Source organism: Pantherophis guttatus, chromosome 2, assembly GCF_059756535.1.
Source record: "Pantherophis guttatus breed Tessera chromosome 2, ASM5975653v1, whole genome shotgun sequence".
In the NCBI taxonomy this organism is placed as follows: Eukaryota; Metazoa; Chordata; class Lepidosauria; order Squamata; family Colubridae; genus Pantherophis; species Pantherophis guttatus.
This window is the reverse complement of record NC_142064.1, coordinates 194,116,133-194,134,212: the sequence shown is the minus strand read 5'-3', so window position 1 is coordinate 194,134,212 and position 18,080 is coordinate 194,116,133. Positions and strand designations below refer to the sequence as shown.

The 18,080-nt window shown below is 36.6% G+C and overlaps 1 protein-coding gene across 2 annotated transcripts in view; it reads right to left on the bottom strand.

Annotated features, from left to right (window-relative positions):
- Positions 1-15,899, bottom strand: part of SPOCK1 (SPARC (osteonectin), cwcv and kazal like domains proteoglycan 1) — a 524,574-nt gene extending 508,675 nt beyond the window's left edge. Inside the window, exons 1-2 of one of the 2 annotated variants that reach the window (XM_060688539.2) lie at positions 15,549-15,899; positions 14,855-15,040 (exon numbers count right to left, since the gene is read on the bottom strand). In XM_060688539.2, coding sequence (XP_060544522.1) covers positions 14,855-15,040 — 186 coding nt within the window. In that variant the 5' untranslated portion in view covers positions 15,549-15,899. The remainder of the gene's footprint in view (positions 1-14,854; positions 15,041-15,548) is intronic. The other variant, XM_034403471.3, reaches the window with a different exon arrangement.
- Between the last annotated feature and the right edge of the window lie 2,181 nt (positions 15,900-18,080).

The window sequence follows — 18,080 nt, the reverse complement described above, 5'->3', positions numbered from 1 at the left end:
CTAACTATATTTTCATGTATACCAGTGTCATATTGAAATTAATTGGGAAAGTTTTGTTTGTTTATTTTATTCATTCATCAATTTTCTTAGCCATATGATTCTAGAATGACTCTGGGCAGCTAATTAGCAAACATAATGGCGCTTCTTTGAGGGTATCAGTGTGATGAAAGAACACCCACTGATGGTTACAACATTCATACTCAGCTATATGAATAATGTTTCTCTGCATTGTATATGGGATAGAGAGAAAGGAGGAGGTAAAATACAGAAAGAAAGAGAAATTCCTAACAATCACAGGAATTGGGAAATGGAACCTATTACATGGAGACATTGCAGAATCTTTCTCAGTTATTGTGTTCAGGAAAAAGCTGGACAGCCACCTCAAAAGGATGCTTTGAGTTGGATTCTTGCAAAGATAATAATATAATTGTGCCTTCCCACTTCTTAATTCTATGATATTAGGTACAAGACAGAATCTCATGATGGCAGAATCTTTCTCCCTAAACCTAAACAATTCTATAGCTCTTACATTTTTGCAGTCTTTTGTTCTGTTTCTTACAACTCCTACTGGAAAAATATATAGCATTCCAGGTAGCATGCAGAAGATAAGAGTTTGCAAAATAGCATAGAGGTGCACAGTTTGACATGCAGAAAAGAAAGATACACTATAAAAGATTAAATAATTTGAGGTTACTGATGCCATGTTAAATAAACAGAATACTCTTAGAAGTTATAACAATATAGTTGCATACAGTTAGAAATGTCACCTATTTGATTAGAACTTTCCCCCCTCTATATGTACTTCAAAAGTCCAAGAAATGAAAATACAATATAAAAAATGGCTGAATTATCTAACATGGCATAGTATTCATTGTGGTGTTAAGATAAATATAAGCCACCTCACGTAGATAAGCATCCAAAATATTGTGTATGTTCTTTTTAAAGCCAGCTGAACTTAAACCAAGAAGATATTGGAAACTGAAACCAACTGATCCAGACAATATAAGACTAGATGCAATAATCCATTCCAGCCTCTTCGGGATACAAAAATAATATATCTGTTAGATTAAAGGAATAAAGTGCTCTAGAGTGTTTTCAGGCACTTGAGGAAAAAGACAAAAGTTCCCTTTTTTCATTTAGAATTGTGGAAAGGATCACTTCATAACTAATTACCAGTCAGGTTTTGTATCTAAAATCTTATAGTGCTGAAGAGCTCACACAGACCTTAGCAACAGTGCCTCCAGGGCAACAAACTGCTTTCCTAGGTAGATTACACGGACCAAAGAAACTATTTTGTTTTGCCCTCTAGCTTCCTATGTACAATTCGTGTCATGGTGAAAGGCAGACAAAATCATCTTGCACTTCCTGACTTTGAAAAGTTGAACGTTGAAAACGTGAAACTGGAAATAGAAGAAAAGAATAAACTTCTTTTTTGTCAAAGGGGAATGTGCAAGTATTTTAAACCATTTTAAAACCAAAGAGGCGAAGCCAAAAGCTTTGTTCTATAGTTGGATACTTCATTAATTTTTCACTTTTGAAAACAGCACTGAATTTTATTATGCTATGGATGTTTAAAGTAAATTTAAATGGAACATTCGCACGTACCTATAACTACTTTTAATTAAACAAGTGAAAGAATACCATACTCTAACAGTAAAATTTCTCCAAGACTTCTACACCTTCAGAATGCTTTGTATCTCTGAAATTGTTTAAACACAAAAATCCCAAACACAGCCTGATTTGTCCAAAGATATTTCACTTCACATCCTAAATCTATGTAAATAAAATAAACTAATAACCTTTTAATTCTCAATTTCTTCCCATTTCTCACAATGCTTCTCAAACATTAAATGTCTAAACATTTTTCAGTTTCTTTTACATAACTGAACAATTAGATTTTAAAAATCTTCAATATAAACCTAATAAAAGAAACTAAATACAGTTAAATATTACTTGTAATGTTTTAAAATCAGGTCTATGCCATATGTTCCATCTGTGATTATGAATGCAACAAACATTTTGTATTAGCTCAGCAAAACTGGAAACTAAATTAGTTATGTGTACTTTTTCAGCAAACTAACCTATATTTCTTTCAAATGAAATTGATACTCAAGACACACAACGCAATATCAAAATTAAAATTGTCCTACTCCTGCTTTATTAGACAAAATTTGCTTTTAAAAAAGTGAACCTATTCAAGTAAGTGCCTTTAATAAATGTATGCTTGTCTCTCTCCTAATTATTAACTTTAATTTTGTAACAATGTTAGTGATCTTTATCTACTTTAGTACTTTCAGCACAGAAGTTTTTATCATTTAAAATGATCTCTGCATACATAAAAAATATGTAGCAAATTTTCAATGGAAAGGTATCAGGTTAAGGTTGCATAGATACAGGTAGTCTTTTAATGACCATTCAAAGTTACAATGGTTTTGGAAAGGATGTATTACAGCCCATAAAGTACTTCCAGCCATAGTAAACATCATGGCATCCCTCCACTGCATGGTCATGAGATGACTGTTTTAGTTACGACCAGTTGCCAAGCACTCATGGTCATGTAACCACCATTTCTAATCTTCTCTGCTCGCTTCCCCACTGAATCAATGGGGAGATGACAAGGAAGAGTGCAAGCTGCTGAGAGGACTCTCTCATATCTCTGAGCGCTGGCTGAAAAAGCTACCTGCTAAAAGAGCTGAACTTCTTTGCCAGGGTAGAGAAACAGCATTCAGATCTTTAGATGTTTCTGCACCCTGATAAAGACATTCCCTTCTACATGTAGATGGAAGCTGAAATTCTTTAGTAGGCTGGAGAAATGGAGCATTTACAACTAAGACTAACATTAAGACTTTTAACATACTTCCCTCCATCTGTTTTATATGCCATAGTTGGATTTTCTAGATCTTTTTCCTTTAGAGTAAAATGCTACTTAATCTATTTTTTTCCAGCTGAAGTAGCCCCTCCATATATAAACTTTGGTGACTTATCACCAAATTTAACCCATTAGCTAAATATTATTTAAATATGCTTATCAAGCCTACCAAGAGCTTGATAAACATATTGTTTCTATTGTTTTCGGGAAGATATCAAACTAAACAATTTATGAATTCCACTGATAGTAAAAAAAAAAAAAAAAACAGCACAAGACCTACCTGGAAAGTCACTAAATAAAAGCCAGAGAAATGTGAGAGGGCAGAAGAGGTAAACTGAAGTCCCATGTGTCCAATTAAATTAAAAGTGTAGAAAAATAAGGAAGAGTAAGATAATGACATGAGTAATTATCAGATGTCCAAAATAACTGGGAGGGAAATCTGACCTGGAATAAAATTGCTTAACACATTGTAAGCCGCCCTGAGTCTCCGGAGAAGGGCGGCATATAAATCAAATTAAAAAATAAATAAATATGTGAGGTAGAATACCTGATCTCAACTAAAAAATATGGTTTTCCACATCAAAACAATGGTGCTTTGTACTAAAAGTGAAATCAACGTTAACTGATACCTTGGATATCAATTGTCAAAGGAACAACAGTAGCATTAGGAAAAACTTCTAACTGAAGCTCTGGAGCACTGCTTCTTAAAGTAGACATGTTGAATGATGTCTAAAGCTCTCTGCTACTATTCATGTAAAGGTAACAAGAATAGAACTATTTGAAGTCTGTAAGCTGTGGTCACATTTTGAATACTTTAGAGTCTGCTATGTGGATCAAAATTTAAAACTATTTGAAAATGTCTTTCTTATTGAATCATTTTTAAGATTTACCATAATCTGTGGTATAGAGACAGCACAGCAAATAAGTGTTAATTTAATATAGAAATAAAAACTTTCCATTTTCTTCTTACAACTGCAATGAAGGCGATGGGATGAAGAAGCCAAGAGAAACACTAGAAATAATTAAGTCTTAAATCTTAGCATAATTGTTTGTTCCCTGGTGATAAAAAGAAAAAATAATTTCCAGAAAATACTAATAAAAATGCACACTGCTTTACTTTTTATAAGAATAAAATCCAAGCTCCAGAAACTCATATCAAGGTGTGTATGGTCAAGTTTGATTACTAAGATTTTCAAAAAGTTGCAAAAAAATATATGTGCTGTATTCCTCAAATATGAACTTCTATCATGGGAACTGCAATTAACTGCTCCATTAAGTTATGCATGCCTTTGCATGGCACCATGCAAAGCTGGATTAACTCTCACTCACCTTGGCTAGAGAACATACCTTCTGGGTGCAGAATGTCAGGCAGAAGTTCTCCTGTTCCATTTGAAGGGACTATAAAGGAAATCCTCCACACACATACGCCATTCATTTGCTAGTTCTAATGAAGCTTTCACTAAAACACTTGAGATGAAAGACCTGAGAATTAGCCCTTACAAAGGCTTGGAGACAGCAACCAAGACAATATGGGCAACATTAGGAAGAGATCTGCTAAGAAATTAGCAGCATCAGAAGGTATCAGTAGCATAACCTAATAAAAGTTTTTTCTTTTCTTAGAAACCAAGTGAGTCTTGGAAAAGTGAGTCAAGAAAAATTGTTGGGAGAATTGGTAAGTGTCTTTACCAAGAATGAAGCAACACATGTGAGGAAGGAAGTGGACCACTCTAATACATTCCAACATTATTTGTTAGATGGCAAATCTGCATCATGCTTGAAAAAGACAGCAATAGTACTTAGACTTATATACCTCTCCATAATGCTTTACAGCATTCACTGGGCAGTTTACAATGTCATCATATTGCCCTCAACCATATGGGTCATTTTACCAACATCGGAAGGATGGAAGGCTGAATCAACATAGAACTAGTCAAGGTCAAACTCCTGACTGTGGACTTAATACTGCACTGACTTAAATACTGCATTTAAGCATTGCATCACTAGGGCTCTTATTGAGGGATGACAAACAGAAAGTTCTTATGCATAGAAATATCTTACACCTGGTTCTTTTTCTTTTTGAAAGAGAAAATGAGAGATCATTCAAATGGAGCAGTAACTTTCCTTCTTTTAATGCCTGTACAAAACTAGAAATTTTGTTTAAAGGCAGTAAGGAATTGTGAATGCCAATATGTCATTTGACATCTTTTACAGAAACTACCTGAGAAAAACACAGTCTTTCTCAAAAATTAGCAAGACATACTAATAAATACAATAATGAGTCAGAAAAATTAAAAATGGAAAGATGGTGGATGTATTGCAAATACTATAAGAAAGCAAGAAAATAGGAGACTCATTTTCTGGCACATTTCTGGGAGTTCTACAACCCTGAGGTAGAATATATTCTTTGCATGCAAGAAGGCTGCCTCTCAACTCATCCATACGATTTTTTTTCCAAACAGATTTCCAGTTCAGTTCAGTTAACAGAGCCACATGACAACTTTAAGGAGATGTTTCAGATCATTAATAACTGGCCTGAACTGCAATTCTGAACTTTTAAAATAATGTTTATTATTCAATTATATTTCATATTTAACTTTCCATTCCTACAGTGCTGCAGCCAATCCATCCTTGTTTTCTTAGAAGCCAGTGGGGTACCAAACACTTAGTTGTAAGAAAACTAATGATGCTGCAGTGATCTTGGCAATTATTTAGGTATGCTATAAGAACCACAGTTTTCAAGATTCCTATAACATTTTTACCTATCTATGGCATCCTTGCTTTGGCCATATCAGAAAAGACTCATATCTACCAATACCATGCAGCTGAGCAATGATATAACACTTATCCAACTATTAATACACATAGTTTAGAGCTTGGTGAAGGGTTTTTTTTTTTAAAGACTTAGGTAAATAAAGTAAGTAAAACCATTATTTGAAGCTCTTTTACAAATGTGGTGGCCACATGGTTTAATGATTTATATTCTGCATCATGTTGAATTCTAGATCATTGTTCTGGCATAAACAGAACTCTTCCTATTGGTTGCTACTATTAACGCATATCAAACTGCCTCATCAAGATGAAGCCTGCTGCCTCCGTAGCATTAAATGTTAAAATGCTTCAGGACTACAAAGTGTAATCCTGTCACTTACACTACATCTAATCCTCCATGGCATTTAGCATCTACATGGAACTTTTAGGAGGCTAACTAGAATTTTGGTGTGCAATGTCATTTGTCCATTCAAACAGAACCACAGAGTATTTTATTATTTTATTTTATTTTATTTTATTTTATTTTATTTTATTATTTTATTTTATATTTATTTATTTTATTTATTTTATTTATTTTACTTTACTTGCTTTTATTTTATTTTATTTATTTTTTATTTATTTTATTATATTATTTTTTATTTTATTTTAATTTGTCAAGTACGTATTAGATAATATATATAAATATAAGCATGAATTAAGTACATAAAATGAATACAATTAAAGGGAACATTAGGACAGGGATGGTAGACATGCTGGTGCTCTTATGCACACCCTTTACTTATGGGTAAGTAATTCACAGTATCTTAATAACAACAACAATAATAATAATAATAATAATTTATATTATTATTATTATTATTATTATTATTATTATTATTATTATTATTTAATATTATTATTTATTTATTATTATTAAAAATAAATAATAAATAATCATATTAATTAGTAAGTCTTATTGGTAAGAAATGGAATAACCAACATTCTAGCAGCCGTGGACAAGTGAAATTTGTTAAGGTGGAGTCTCTGAGAGCTGTTTGATCATCTTTTTCCCAGAATGCAAGATCAAGGACAAGACCCAATCCCTTTTCTAGATGTGACTAGAAAATTTTCATCTCCTGATTGTTAACTGTGTTTTGAGCTACTCTTTTTTTCCCCCTCTCTTCTCCAAGATCTCTTTTATACTGTGTATATGCCATTGACATCTAGCTCTATTTCTCTATGCTGCGTTTTCAAACCCAGTCCTCAACTGTCTCTGCACTGATTTGCTCTTGTCCCCATTCCACAGAGAAGCAAAAAGAAGTCTAAGATAATTATTTCTGAAAAGAAGGGGCAGGAAGGAGAGAGAGATTGCTCAGTATTTTATACTGAAAACGTTACTTTAAATGTCATCAGAACCCTGTTTTGCCTTGTATGTACAAAATATATTTTTTTTCTGGGTTTTATGATTAATACTGGTTGCGCATGAAAATGTTTCATAGAACAGTGAATCAGCTTTGCAAAGCTTCATCAAAATCAAATAACCCATGTACTTCATCCTTCTGCATATGACAGCACTAGAAAATAATAGAATTCTTCTGCGAGTCAGGCTGTTCCCAGTATAACAAGCTTAGAAATGTGAACTATCACTATGCACAGACAAATTATCAGTCCTATTTGAACAGGGATTATTTGTGCGCTACCACTGGGGAAAATGCCACTGCAACTCGTTTTCTTTTTATAAGAGTATTTATTTGTTAGATTTTTATTTCACTTTTCCACCAAGTGTGCAAGCATAACAACAGGCATTTTCCCCCCCCATTATATCTGCACAACCGCAATCTCGTCAGGTAGGCTTGAGTGTGAGAGTGACAGGCCTAAAACCCCCACTGCATTTCAATGGCCAGACTCTCCCTGATCCTAGCCTTAATCTCTACACCATACAGAACATAAAAGCTTGTTCATCTGTGATGCTCACTATATCCAGACAGCAAGCTAATCAAGATGCGTATATAGATATGATTCCCAAATATCTCCAAAGTAACATTCTGCCAAAGTTATCTAAATCTAAATTATTATTTTATTATCCCCTTAAATATTGAGCACACTAAGAGGCAGAAGGGAAAGGCAGAATTGCACAAAATTCAGTACTGTCACCAAGGACATGAGGAAAATCAGCAAAAAATATGGGAAGAAGTCACTAACTTTACAAAACATCTAGATATTATTTCTTTTATGAAAAGGGGGTGGGATAATAGTAACTATTGGAATAAATAAAACAGCTTCTTTCTTAGAGAAATTGACATTTCAAATATACAGATTATCAGTCTCTCTGCTAGCATATAAACCAGTGGTGAAATCCAACTGGATTTATCCAGTTCGTGCTATCCAGTAGGGGCAGCAGTGGGAGGCTCCGCCCACCTGCTTGGACATCATGACATCCTGTTTTTGACCTTCTGTGCATGTGCAGAAGGCTCTGTGCATGCGTGGAGGAGGCTCATACACTCAAATTTGCGATCCGGTAGCGAACATAAATTATTTTAACCCTGATATAAACCCTGTTTGATTCTACAGGACTTTCAACACTGTAAAATGTTTTCTCACACTCTTGAGCACGTAGATGTGACTGGACTCAAATGTGGGAACTCCAAGTTTAATAACTCAGAAGATGACCATTAATTAAATATGCTGAAATTATGAACTTGACTGATAATTGTTTGTAAATCTCTAACTGCAATATAACCTTATGGGAGACCAGCTAAATGACAATTAATGGATTGGTGCACTTTTGCATTACTGGTTGAATCATCCATATAAAAAAGAAGCAGACAGTTTGGAAGAGTGACAGAGAGTGGGAGAAGAGTGGTCATGAAAAATGATTGGTATTGCTGTAGCATATACAATTTGAACCTGGCAATGCATCCTCTGTATAAAATAGCATCACTGAAATTTCTGAAATTATGGTATTCCCTTGTATAATAATGTGTGTGTGTGTGTGTGTGTGTGTGTGTGTGTGTGTGTGTGTGTGTGTATGTATGTAGGTAGGTCTTTGGTTATTCAGGTTTTCTCCCACGTAAAATTGGAAGTGTCTTGGCGACGTTTCGACGAAGTCTCATTCGTCATCTTCAGGCTGGTGTTTTTGGCTTCATGCTTCTAGGATATATATATATATTTGTACATATATTGCTCCTAGAAGCACAAAGCCGAAAACACCAGCCTGAAGATGACGAATGAGATTTCGTCGGAACGTCCCCAAGACACTTCCAATTTTACGCGGGAGAAAACCCGAATAACCAAAGACTTACATATAAACACCCGTGAAAACCTCAGAAAACATATATATACATATATATATATACATGTGTGAGTTTGTGTGTGTGTGTGTTATGTATATGTATATGTGTGTGTGTGTGTATATATATATATATATGCAAAAAATTAATATCTCAGGTGTTTTCCCGCGTCATTATAAGTAAGTTGGTTAAAATATTTAAAATCCTAATTAAAATCCCAGCTTAAAATCTTCTAAAAATCCTTACAGAGCACTCTGCAAGATCCTTTAAAACCTCAGCTAAAATCCCACCAGTGACTTTAAAAGTTTTTCTTAAAGTAACGTTTCAACAGGCTCACAACCCTGTCATCTTCAGGCTCTGTTTCATGTAGAAGCTATGGATTCTCTGTTGCGGGGCCGGAGCTGTCGCTTATCTATATTTGCTGCTGCTGACGTATGCTGGCTAGCCTGCAACTCTGTGTTCCGAGTGGAGGACAACAGTTTTTCTTCCTGCTTCCTCCTCCTAGTTGCTTGGCTTCGTGTTACAGGCCCAGCTTTCTCAGATTCTCTATTATTATCTGTCTGCTGTAGAGGGGAAAGGATTCTGGTAGGCATCACAGCACCCTTGATTGTTAGTTGAGATCTCAGCCTATCTTCTGGCTCGATCCTCTCTCTCGATACGTATCCTCGCTCGATATGTCTGCAGGGGTCCAGCAGTATATTTAACAAGCTTGATTCCAGCAATTTTCTACTAGTTGAAGTATTCCCTGAATATAATTCTGCTTGGCATATTTTGGTTTATAGGAATTGAAAAACAATCTTAGCCAATGTTGTCTTCTTTTACTATACTATATCCCATCTTGTTATAGTGGATATACCACTATACCTTCCAGAATAGGTGTTTTTGGTTTTTTAGCAGGAGGGAGGGAGGAAGAGAACTTGCAGGAGGAACAGATCAAAGCTTCTCTTCTCTTTGATCCATAGTGCAAATACTTTCTGCTGGAAAGTATTTGCACTCACCCAAGCCACACAAATGGAAGGAGCCTTTCTGTTTTTACAAAACATGCCATCAAATTCTTATGTGTTGAATAAAAGCACTATTTTCTTTGTTTTTAGAGGTTTCTATGATGGTCTCATGAGTTCCTTCTTCTAGTGGAAAACACTTGTGCAGCTATTTTTCTACAGTGCTTGGAGCTTTCCAGTTCAACTGATTACCTTTTGACTCTGCTGTGACACAGAAAATAGACTTCAAGTACAGAGACCAGTGTGGAAGGGTGTTTGTGGCATTAAAGACTTGGTTCAAATCAATTCTCGATTATGAAACTCACTGAGTGCCTTTGGGTCAGCTACTTTCTCTCAGCCCAATTACTCAACATGTCTCTTTTAAAAAAAGTAAAGAAATGGAGAAATCCTATGAACAGTATACTGACAGCTTAGAAGAAAGTTGGATATAAATACATATAATCCTACAAAAACTTATTTATATTTCCTATTTCTAAACCATCCATCTCCCTCAGAGATTGTGGCTGGACTGGGCAGGATGTAGATTCCCATAGTCCAAAACTTTTGTCTTCGTTCTACTTGATTCTTCTCCAGTCCAGCTAAAGTCAAGGTAGTTGGGAACTAGATGGCATAGGTTTATTAAATAAAGAGTTGCCATTCCACTATGTCCCAGTCATTTTTATTTTGAACAGTTCACTTTTCCCTTTGCAAAAATTAAATTGCCTCTTTCCCTATTTCTCCATGTTTCTTTAAAATGGATTGATCCAAGATTTTCCCCTCCTCACTATGAAAACAAAGCAAGGCAATGTTGAGGACTGACTGAAAACTGGCTTTTTAGATTCCCTTTGTTCAAGAGGGAACATTGATCAATTCATGGGGAGCATTGTTAACTTCAAAAATGGCAACAATAAGGACCCTGGCGGGGTACTTTTGAGGTTTGATGGGATAGAAACAATGACTGTGTTGAGGCAGCCTCTTGCTAAATTGAGATACTAAATAAAGCTCCAACTTCTCTCCTACAAGTAACTCACGAGTGGTGAGACCCAAACTGGCCCATGAACTTCCAAATACCAAAAAGCAAAAATATCTGCAATGGGTTATAGTAGTGAATGGAAGACACTACCATCAATCAAAGCCCCTTTGTATATATGGGTTGGACACTGCAGCTCCTTTTTTGTTGAGTGGTGAATGACTCTGGATGAAGCACATGCTTTTAGCAACATGGTTTCATTTTGCTTTATAATTTTTCCCAGAAAATATTTTGACCGCTGGGTCAGGATTTCAATGTCAAGATGTAATTTTCCATTTACCTCTATCCATCTTTAAAGGCTTATCTCTTCCATGTAAAGAGTGAGCTTGCACATTTTGTCAATTCACCAAAAGCCAAAGTATTTTCCTTTTGTTCAATTGAAATAAGTTGAAATATTATAAATATTTCAACTTATAAAAAAGCTGGAATATTGGAATTCATTCCAGAGATCTAAATTCTTAAACTATTTTCATTAAGACACAGGAAAGTAACAGCAAAAGGCTACAGCATTGTATTAGCTGTGTAACGGTTACTTCCAATACGAAGCCATATTCCACTGAGACCAGAAGAATGGTTGTTTCCTTGTCATGTGGCACTACCTTATTTCAAAAAGCTAAGTAAAATCAGATCTACTTTACAATTGGAGGGCAGAACATTGTGAAATCCAAGGGAGAAAAACTAATCTGGGAGGTCAAAAAATATTCTGAAAGCAATGAAAAACTACATTCGTTCAGGTGGTCACCAGGGGTGACTTTTAGTTAATGGAGACTTTAATTTTTAATATTGATGATAATTCACATGACTAAGTGAAAACACACAAGTGCAATGGAATGTCAGAATGTGGAACTAATTAAAAAAAATATATACCTCAGACTTGGGAAAGTAGAAAGCTCCAAACTATTCTATTTTGATTGGATTAAGTACAAATTGAAATAGAGAGTAGCTTTGACAGGCCTTCAAGATTCTGTTACAGCACCCCAACTCAAGTATTTTCCAAGACATTTAGAGGTCCAGTATCTTTTACCTCAAAGGGCTGACAACAGTTTAGCCAAAAGTTCTGTTAATCCTAAAACAAATGGGACTGCTCCCATCTTGGATTGCTTTGTATCCTTGATGTGTTTCATGTTCAAATAAAAATACAGGTAATCCTCAATTTATGAACACAATTGGACCAGAATTTACACTACTAAGCAAAGTGATTGTTAAATGAGTCATACCCAATTTTACACCATTTTTGCTTGATTGTTAAGAAAAACACTGTTTAACTACAAATGGAATGAATCAAATGGTCATTAAATGAATCCGGCTTCTCCCATTGACTTTGCTCATCAGAAGTCAGCTAGGAATGTTGCAAATGCCAATCACATGACCCCCAAGATGCTGGATGCCACTTGCCAAAAGCCAAAATTTTGATCACATGACTGTGGGGATGTTGCAACAGTCATATGTGTGATGACCAGTTGGAAGTCACTTTTTGCAGTGCCATTGTAACTTTGAACAGTCACCAAATGAATCATTGTAAGTCAAGGAATGCTTGTATTCATAAGAACATGTCTGAGCTCAAATTTTCCATCTCATTCTACAGTTGAGATAAAATGTAATTTAACAATGGGATCAATGTTGTAAGAATATTTGGTACATAAGCCCCAGTGAAATGAGTTGGGGTTGCTCAAACTATTGTTCATTTTAACTGGCCAGAAGTCATTACATTTTTCAGGAGATAATGTCTCTACTATTCTTTCCAACCTCAAAAGAAAAATTGCTTCTGCAATCACAAGAAAAATAATACCCAGCTTTGCCATTATAGCTTTGCTCTACCATTATAGAAGAAGCAGTTGAGACTACAGCTAACAGTAAGCACTGTTCAGCATATTAGCATATTCTTCATATGAGTAATAGTGAATTATTTTCCATAAACTGTGTAGACCGTTTTACTGAAAGAAATAGAGTAGCTTATACTGTACCCATTTTTAAATATGCTTTGAAAAAGCACCTTTCCTTGGTACCATTTCAGACAGGCATTCTATGCCACTGCAATCTGGAAGCCTCTCTCCCAAATTTATAGTGTCTGGTTGGTTTACACAGATGGCAAAGCAGGCTTATGAAACAATCTCAGAATCTTTATTTTACCAATTAACCTCATGCAGGTTTACTTCTTGATCTGGAACTGGAAAGATGCAAAAGGATTTGCAAACTAGAAGAAAACTGAATCTGTTTCTTCTTGTTGTTTAAGATACAGATAAGCATTCATGAACAGATAAATTATGAATTGATTACTGAAAAATAATATAGTAGTGGAAAGTTTTATTTACTCCTTCCCCATATTTACCTCAACATACTTTTACATGTCTGCATCCTGATAAAAGCTTAAAAACACTGAAGTATGTTAAACCTATTGCTGAGGTTATCTTCTTGTTAACTCTTTGTCTATATTTGTTTTCCACGTTATTTTATTTATTTATGACTAAGTAATCATGGGCTAAAGAGAATTGAATCATTGAAAACTTTTATATGAGATTTGATCAATGACTCCTTTGTAACTTTCAAAAATAACATTTCTGGTGAAAAGATACCCCTATATTGTTTAAAGCTGCTTTCAATGTCATCGCGTTGTCACATAGTAGACATCTGATTGTATGTTTCAACTCAATACTGTTATTTCAAAGATGGACATCAAAGCATATACAGTAATCACTTTCTACTGTATCTTTAAATTCAATTTTGCTCAAAGATTAAGGCTGCAATTTATACTTCATGGACTTTATAAAAAGAGTATTCATGTCCGACTTTATGGACTGCACTTGATACTTTTACCTCTAATACATCCTGAAATGTATCATACATTTAATATATACCCAAACTGAAAAAATATGACCAGGGGAGATTGAATTATATTGTAGCTCAATTCAATTGGAAAATAATATGGTAATTATGGTAATTTAAAAGTAGAACTAGAAAAGTTGACTCCATTTTAATATTTTGACTGGGCCTCTGCACAAGATCTTGTATGATACAGATAAGTGGAACACCTAACTACTGCAATCCAACACAATCACTATTGTAGTCAGAATACTCTGGTGAACAACTACTCAACTACTCTTCTGTTGTTCATCTGACAAACCATCTCACCTATAGTGGATACATAACATTACAGACTTGACTCTTCTAGGGAATTATAAGTGGTTAAGATCATACTGTTGTTAATGGATAGTCAATACAAACAAAACCCATCCCATTTCATTCTCTTCCCAGGCTCTTCCCAGGCAGATATCTCATTTTCCCCTAAAGTTTCACTTAGAATATATTTTGCTGCCCTTCCACAAAATGATATGCTGTGTCATAACATAACTTATAAATGAAGATATATTTGAAAGTGTTCCTGAATTATGATCATACTTGATTTGAAAAAAAATGAAAAATGAAAAAAATTGAACCCTTTCACAACTGCCCGGAACAGCATGCTTCTGGTCTCCTACCACCACCCACAGCAACAGAAAGCTTCACCAAGATGGGGGTTCTGTTAGTAAATAGTTCTGTAGGTAACTGGCAGGATTTCACAGTGATTAATTTTGCAAACCAGCAAAGTTCCTGGAAGTCTTCAATGGAAATGGAAGACCAAGAAAACTAATCACTTATCCGAAAGCATACCATAGCGCTCATGCTTGTGTGCGTGAGCACGCACATACAAGCGTGCACACACACACACACACACACAAAGTAAATAAATAAATAAAACCCAGGTGATTTTTAAAGGGCAGTCAACCTCCTTCCAATCCTATAAGTGGCAGCCACAGCAGATGTAACCATGCCTTCTCCCTGGAAGAGCCCCTTGCAGAGAGAAATATATATATATATATATATATATATATATATATATCCCAGGATACGTTTTGAGCAAGGCACACACTGTACCTATAGGCACAGGAATACAACTTACATCTCTGAATTTGTTCCAATATTTATCTTTGTCATATTGGGACACGGTGCTCAGCCATTTGTCATTGTCCAAAAAATTGCCATTGTTGTTGTTGTTGCTGCTGCTGCTGCTACGAAGGGTGATCTCTGGATGCCTGCCCTCTGCTTGCAGAAAACACCAAAGCGCTACGGCTAATATCCTGTACATCTGGCAAAAGAGGAAGAAAGGATGAGTGGAAGGATGCGGAGAAGGGAAGACGAATATCCACCACCACCACACACACACCGGGCTCAGTCACCCACTTAAAAAAACAAAAAAAACAAAACCCAAACAAACAAGTGCTTCAAAAACGCAGCGGGGAGAGTAACCATAGGAGGGACAACGTGGGTTAGTCAGGTATGTTGGGCAACGGAGCTGGCTCTCTCACACCAGCCCACGCCGTTGCGCAGAGCCACCGAGCGAGGGGAACCGAAGTGCCAAGCAAGCGGCAGACGCCTAGAGGCTACCAGCGGTTGGATTCTCTGCAAAGTTTGAGGCGACCAGGTGGGATTCCTCCTCCCGATCCCGCCTGGTTCTCCCGGCTAAAAGCTCGGAGCAGCCGCCCCTCCGCCAAGTGTGAGAACGTGACCAAAGCGAAGCGGGCGCGCGATGCCCCATCCGCCGGCCGAAGCCACCTGCAAGTTTTCCAGCCGGGATGCTCTAGTTCTATACTCACCTTCAGCCGAAATGCTTCGCCGTCAGGAGCTGCGTCGCTCTTTTCCGGCCGTCTCGGGGTAAACCGAGTCACCCTTTAACCCCCCTCCCGTCCCCTCTCCTCTTCGGCTCGGCTCGGAGTAAAAAAAAAAAAAAAAAAAAACACCACTAGGAAGCTTGCTCTAAAGCTTCGCCCAGCTGCTTTGTGCGTGCTTGTCGAAGTGTTGGGCTTGGGGTTGTGTGTGTGTGTGTGCGCGCGCGACTTTCCGACGAGCTCGGCGGCGAAGCGTCGAAATCTGGCGCCACTTAGTGACCGAGTTACGGCACTGCCGCTGCTGGGAGCAGAAAGCGAGCGGGCTCCTTTCCCGGTCTCTTCCTGAGACTGGCTGGCTCTGCCTTCGGAGGCCAGTCTTTTTTATTTATTTATTTATTTTTGGAGCTCCTGGGAGCGTTTGGCCTCGGATGATAGGCTTTTCATTTTCGGGTCCGGTTCAAGGATTCATGTGGGTTCAAGGATTTCATTTTCGGGTCCGGTTCAAGGATTCCCGAAGCCGTGTCTGTTGCTTTATTGAACAGGTTGCAGTTCCCTGGATTCATGTGCTGCACTATAATATAAACTATCCTTTGCAAAGCGCCGTAGCTGGTTTTGTGTATAAAAATAAATGACTGAGCAAAATGTATAAACCTGGTCTGCGTCTAACATTCAGGCCATACTATATTACTTAAATAGAATCTAAATAATTTTAGGTATCTGTGAGAAGCTCTTATGATGTCATAAAAATAATAAAATGATGCAATTGCATCACAGCATCTTAACACGAGTAGATACTATTCTTACTATAAGTAGATAAGTAGTATGTAGTAACTACTTAGAAAAGTATACTATCTATACTGTATACATCATTTGCTTGATTATGTCATCTGGACCCCTTTCTCCTCCTCCATGGATGCTAGTGGTACCAATTATCTTTCAGGCTGGATTCACATATTCCGTAATGTGACTAATTTGATTTTGATTTTGTGCAGTGTTTGAACTGTGCAATCTATTATGGCTCGGACTTGCAAATGAAGCAGGCCACCAAGCTGGTTCCATAAAACCCAATAAAAATTCTTGGCTTAGAGTGTATATGAATTCAGCCAATATAAAGTCCTGTCTGGAACAGTCCTCTTCTGATTGCAGTAAACCACCATGTGATTTATTTTGTGATTTTAGCGTTCAAATGAGAGTTAATTGTCAAAACGGGAGGCGGGGGGTGGGGGTGGGTAAAAAACACATTCGGCAAAATTCTTTAATAAAGAAAGTAATGGATTGCCTTGTTGTATTAACATTTGTTTACATTACCATGCAGTCCATTGAATTCAGCAGCTACTTATATGCAGATGTGATTTCTCTATAGCAGATGTCCCCAATTTGATGATCTTCAGAAATATTGGAGTTTCCTATTTAACGGATTTTTTAACAAATTAACAGAGTTGGAAGGGATCTTATAGGTCATCTAGTCCAACCCCCCCTCAAGCAGGAGACCCTATACCATTTTTGACAAATGGCAGTCCAATCTTTTCTTGAAAGTCTCAAGTGATGAAGCTCCCACAACGTCTGAAGGCAAGATGTTCCATTGATTGATTGTGCTCACTGTCAGAAAGTTCCTCCTCATTTCTAGGTTGAATCTTTCCTTGGTCAATTTCCATCCATTATTCCTTGTCTGCTCTTCAGGTGCTTTGGAAAACAGCTTGACCCCCCCCCCTTTCTGTGGGAGCCCCTCAAATGTTGGAATACTGCTATCATGTCTCCCCTGGCCCTTCTCTTCTCTAAACTAGCCATGCCCAGTTCATGTAACTGTTCTTCATATGTTTTAGTCTCCAGTCCCCTAATCACCCTGGTTGCTCTCCTCTGCATTTTTTCTAGAGTCTCAACATCTTTTTTATAGTGTGGTGACCAAAACTGGATGCAGTACTCTAGGTGTGGTCTTACTAGGGCTTTATAGAGTGGTATTAGTACCTCACTTGATCTTGATTGTATCCCTCTGTTAATGCAATTTAGGATTGCATTGGCTTTTTTAGCTGCTACTGCACACTGCTGGCTGATTGTCCACTAAGACTCCAAGATTCCTCTCACAGTCACTGCTATTAAGCCTGGTTTCCCCCAGTTTATATGTGTGCTTTTGGTTTTTCTTACCTAAGTGTAAGACTTTACTTTTCTCTACATTGAATTTCATTTTGTTAGATAATCACAAACAGATAGTCACTTCCATAAGTCATAACTGCCATGATTGACATATTGAAAATGTGGCATTAAGGGCCCTGTTACTTGGCTTTAACATTAGCTAATTAATAATCACAGCTGCTCTTTGTACTTATTTATTTTGTTTTAAATGTTTTTTAATTGTTTTATAATTTGTAACTCAAATTATAAGTTACTTGGTTGAGTTAGGTGACTGTAGAAAATGAATGAATGAATGAATGAAAATTGCCTACCCCAGGTCCCTGAAAAGGACTTGATAGGTGGGCAAAAATGCCAAATCCAGTCTAAATATCCAGCTGACTATGTGATTAA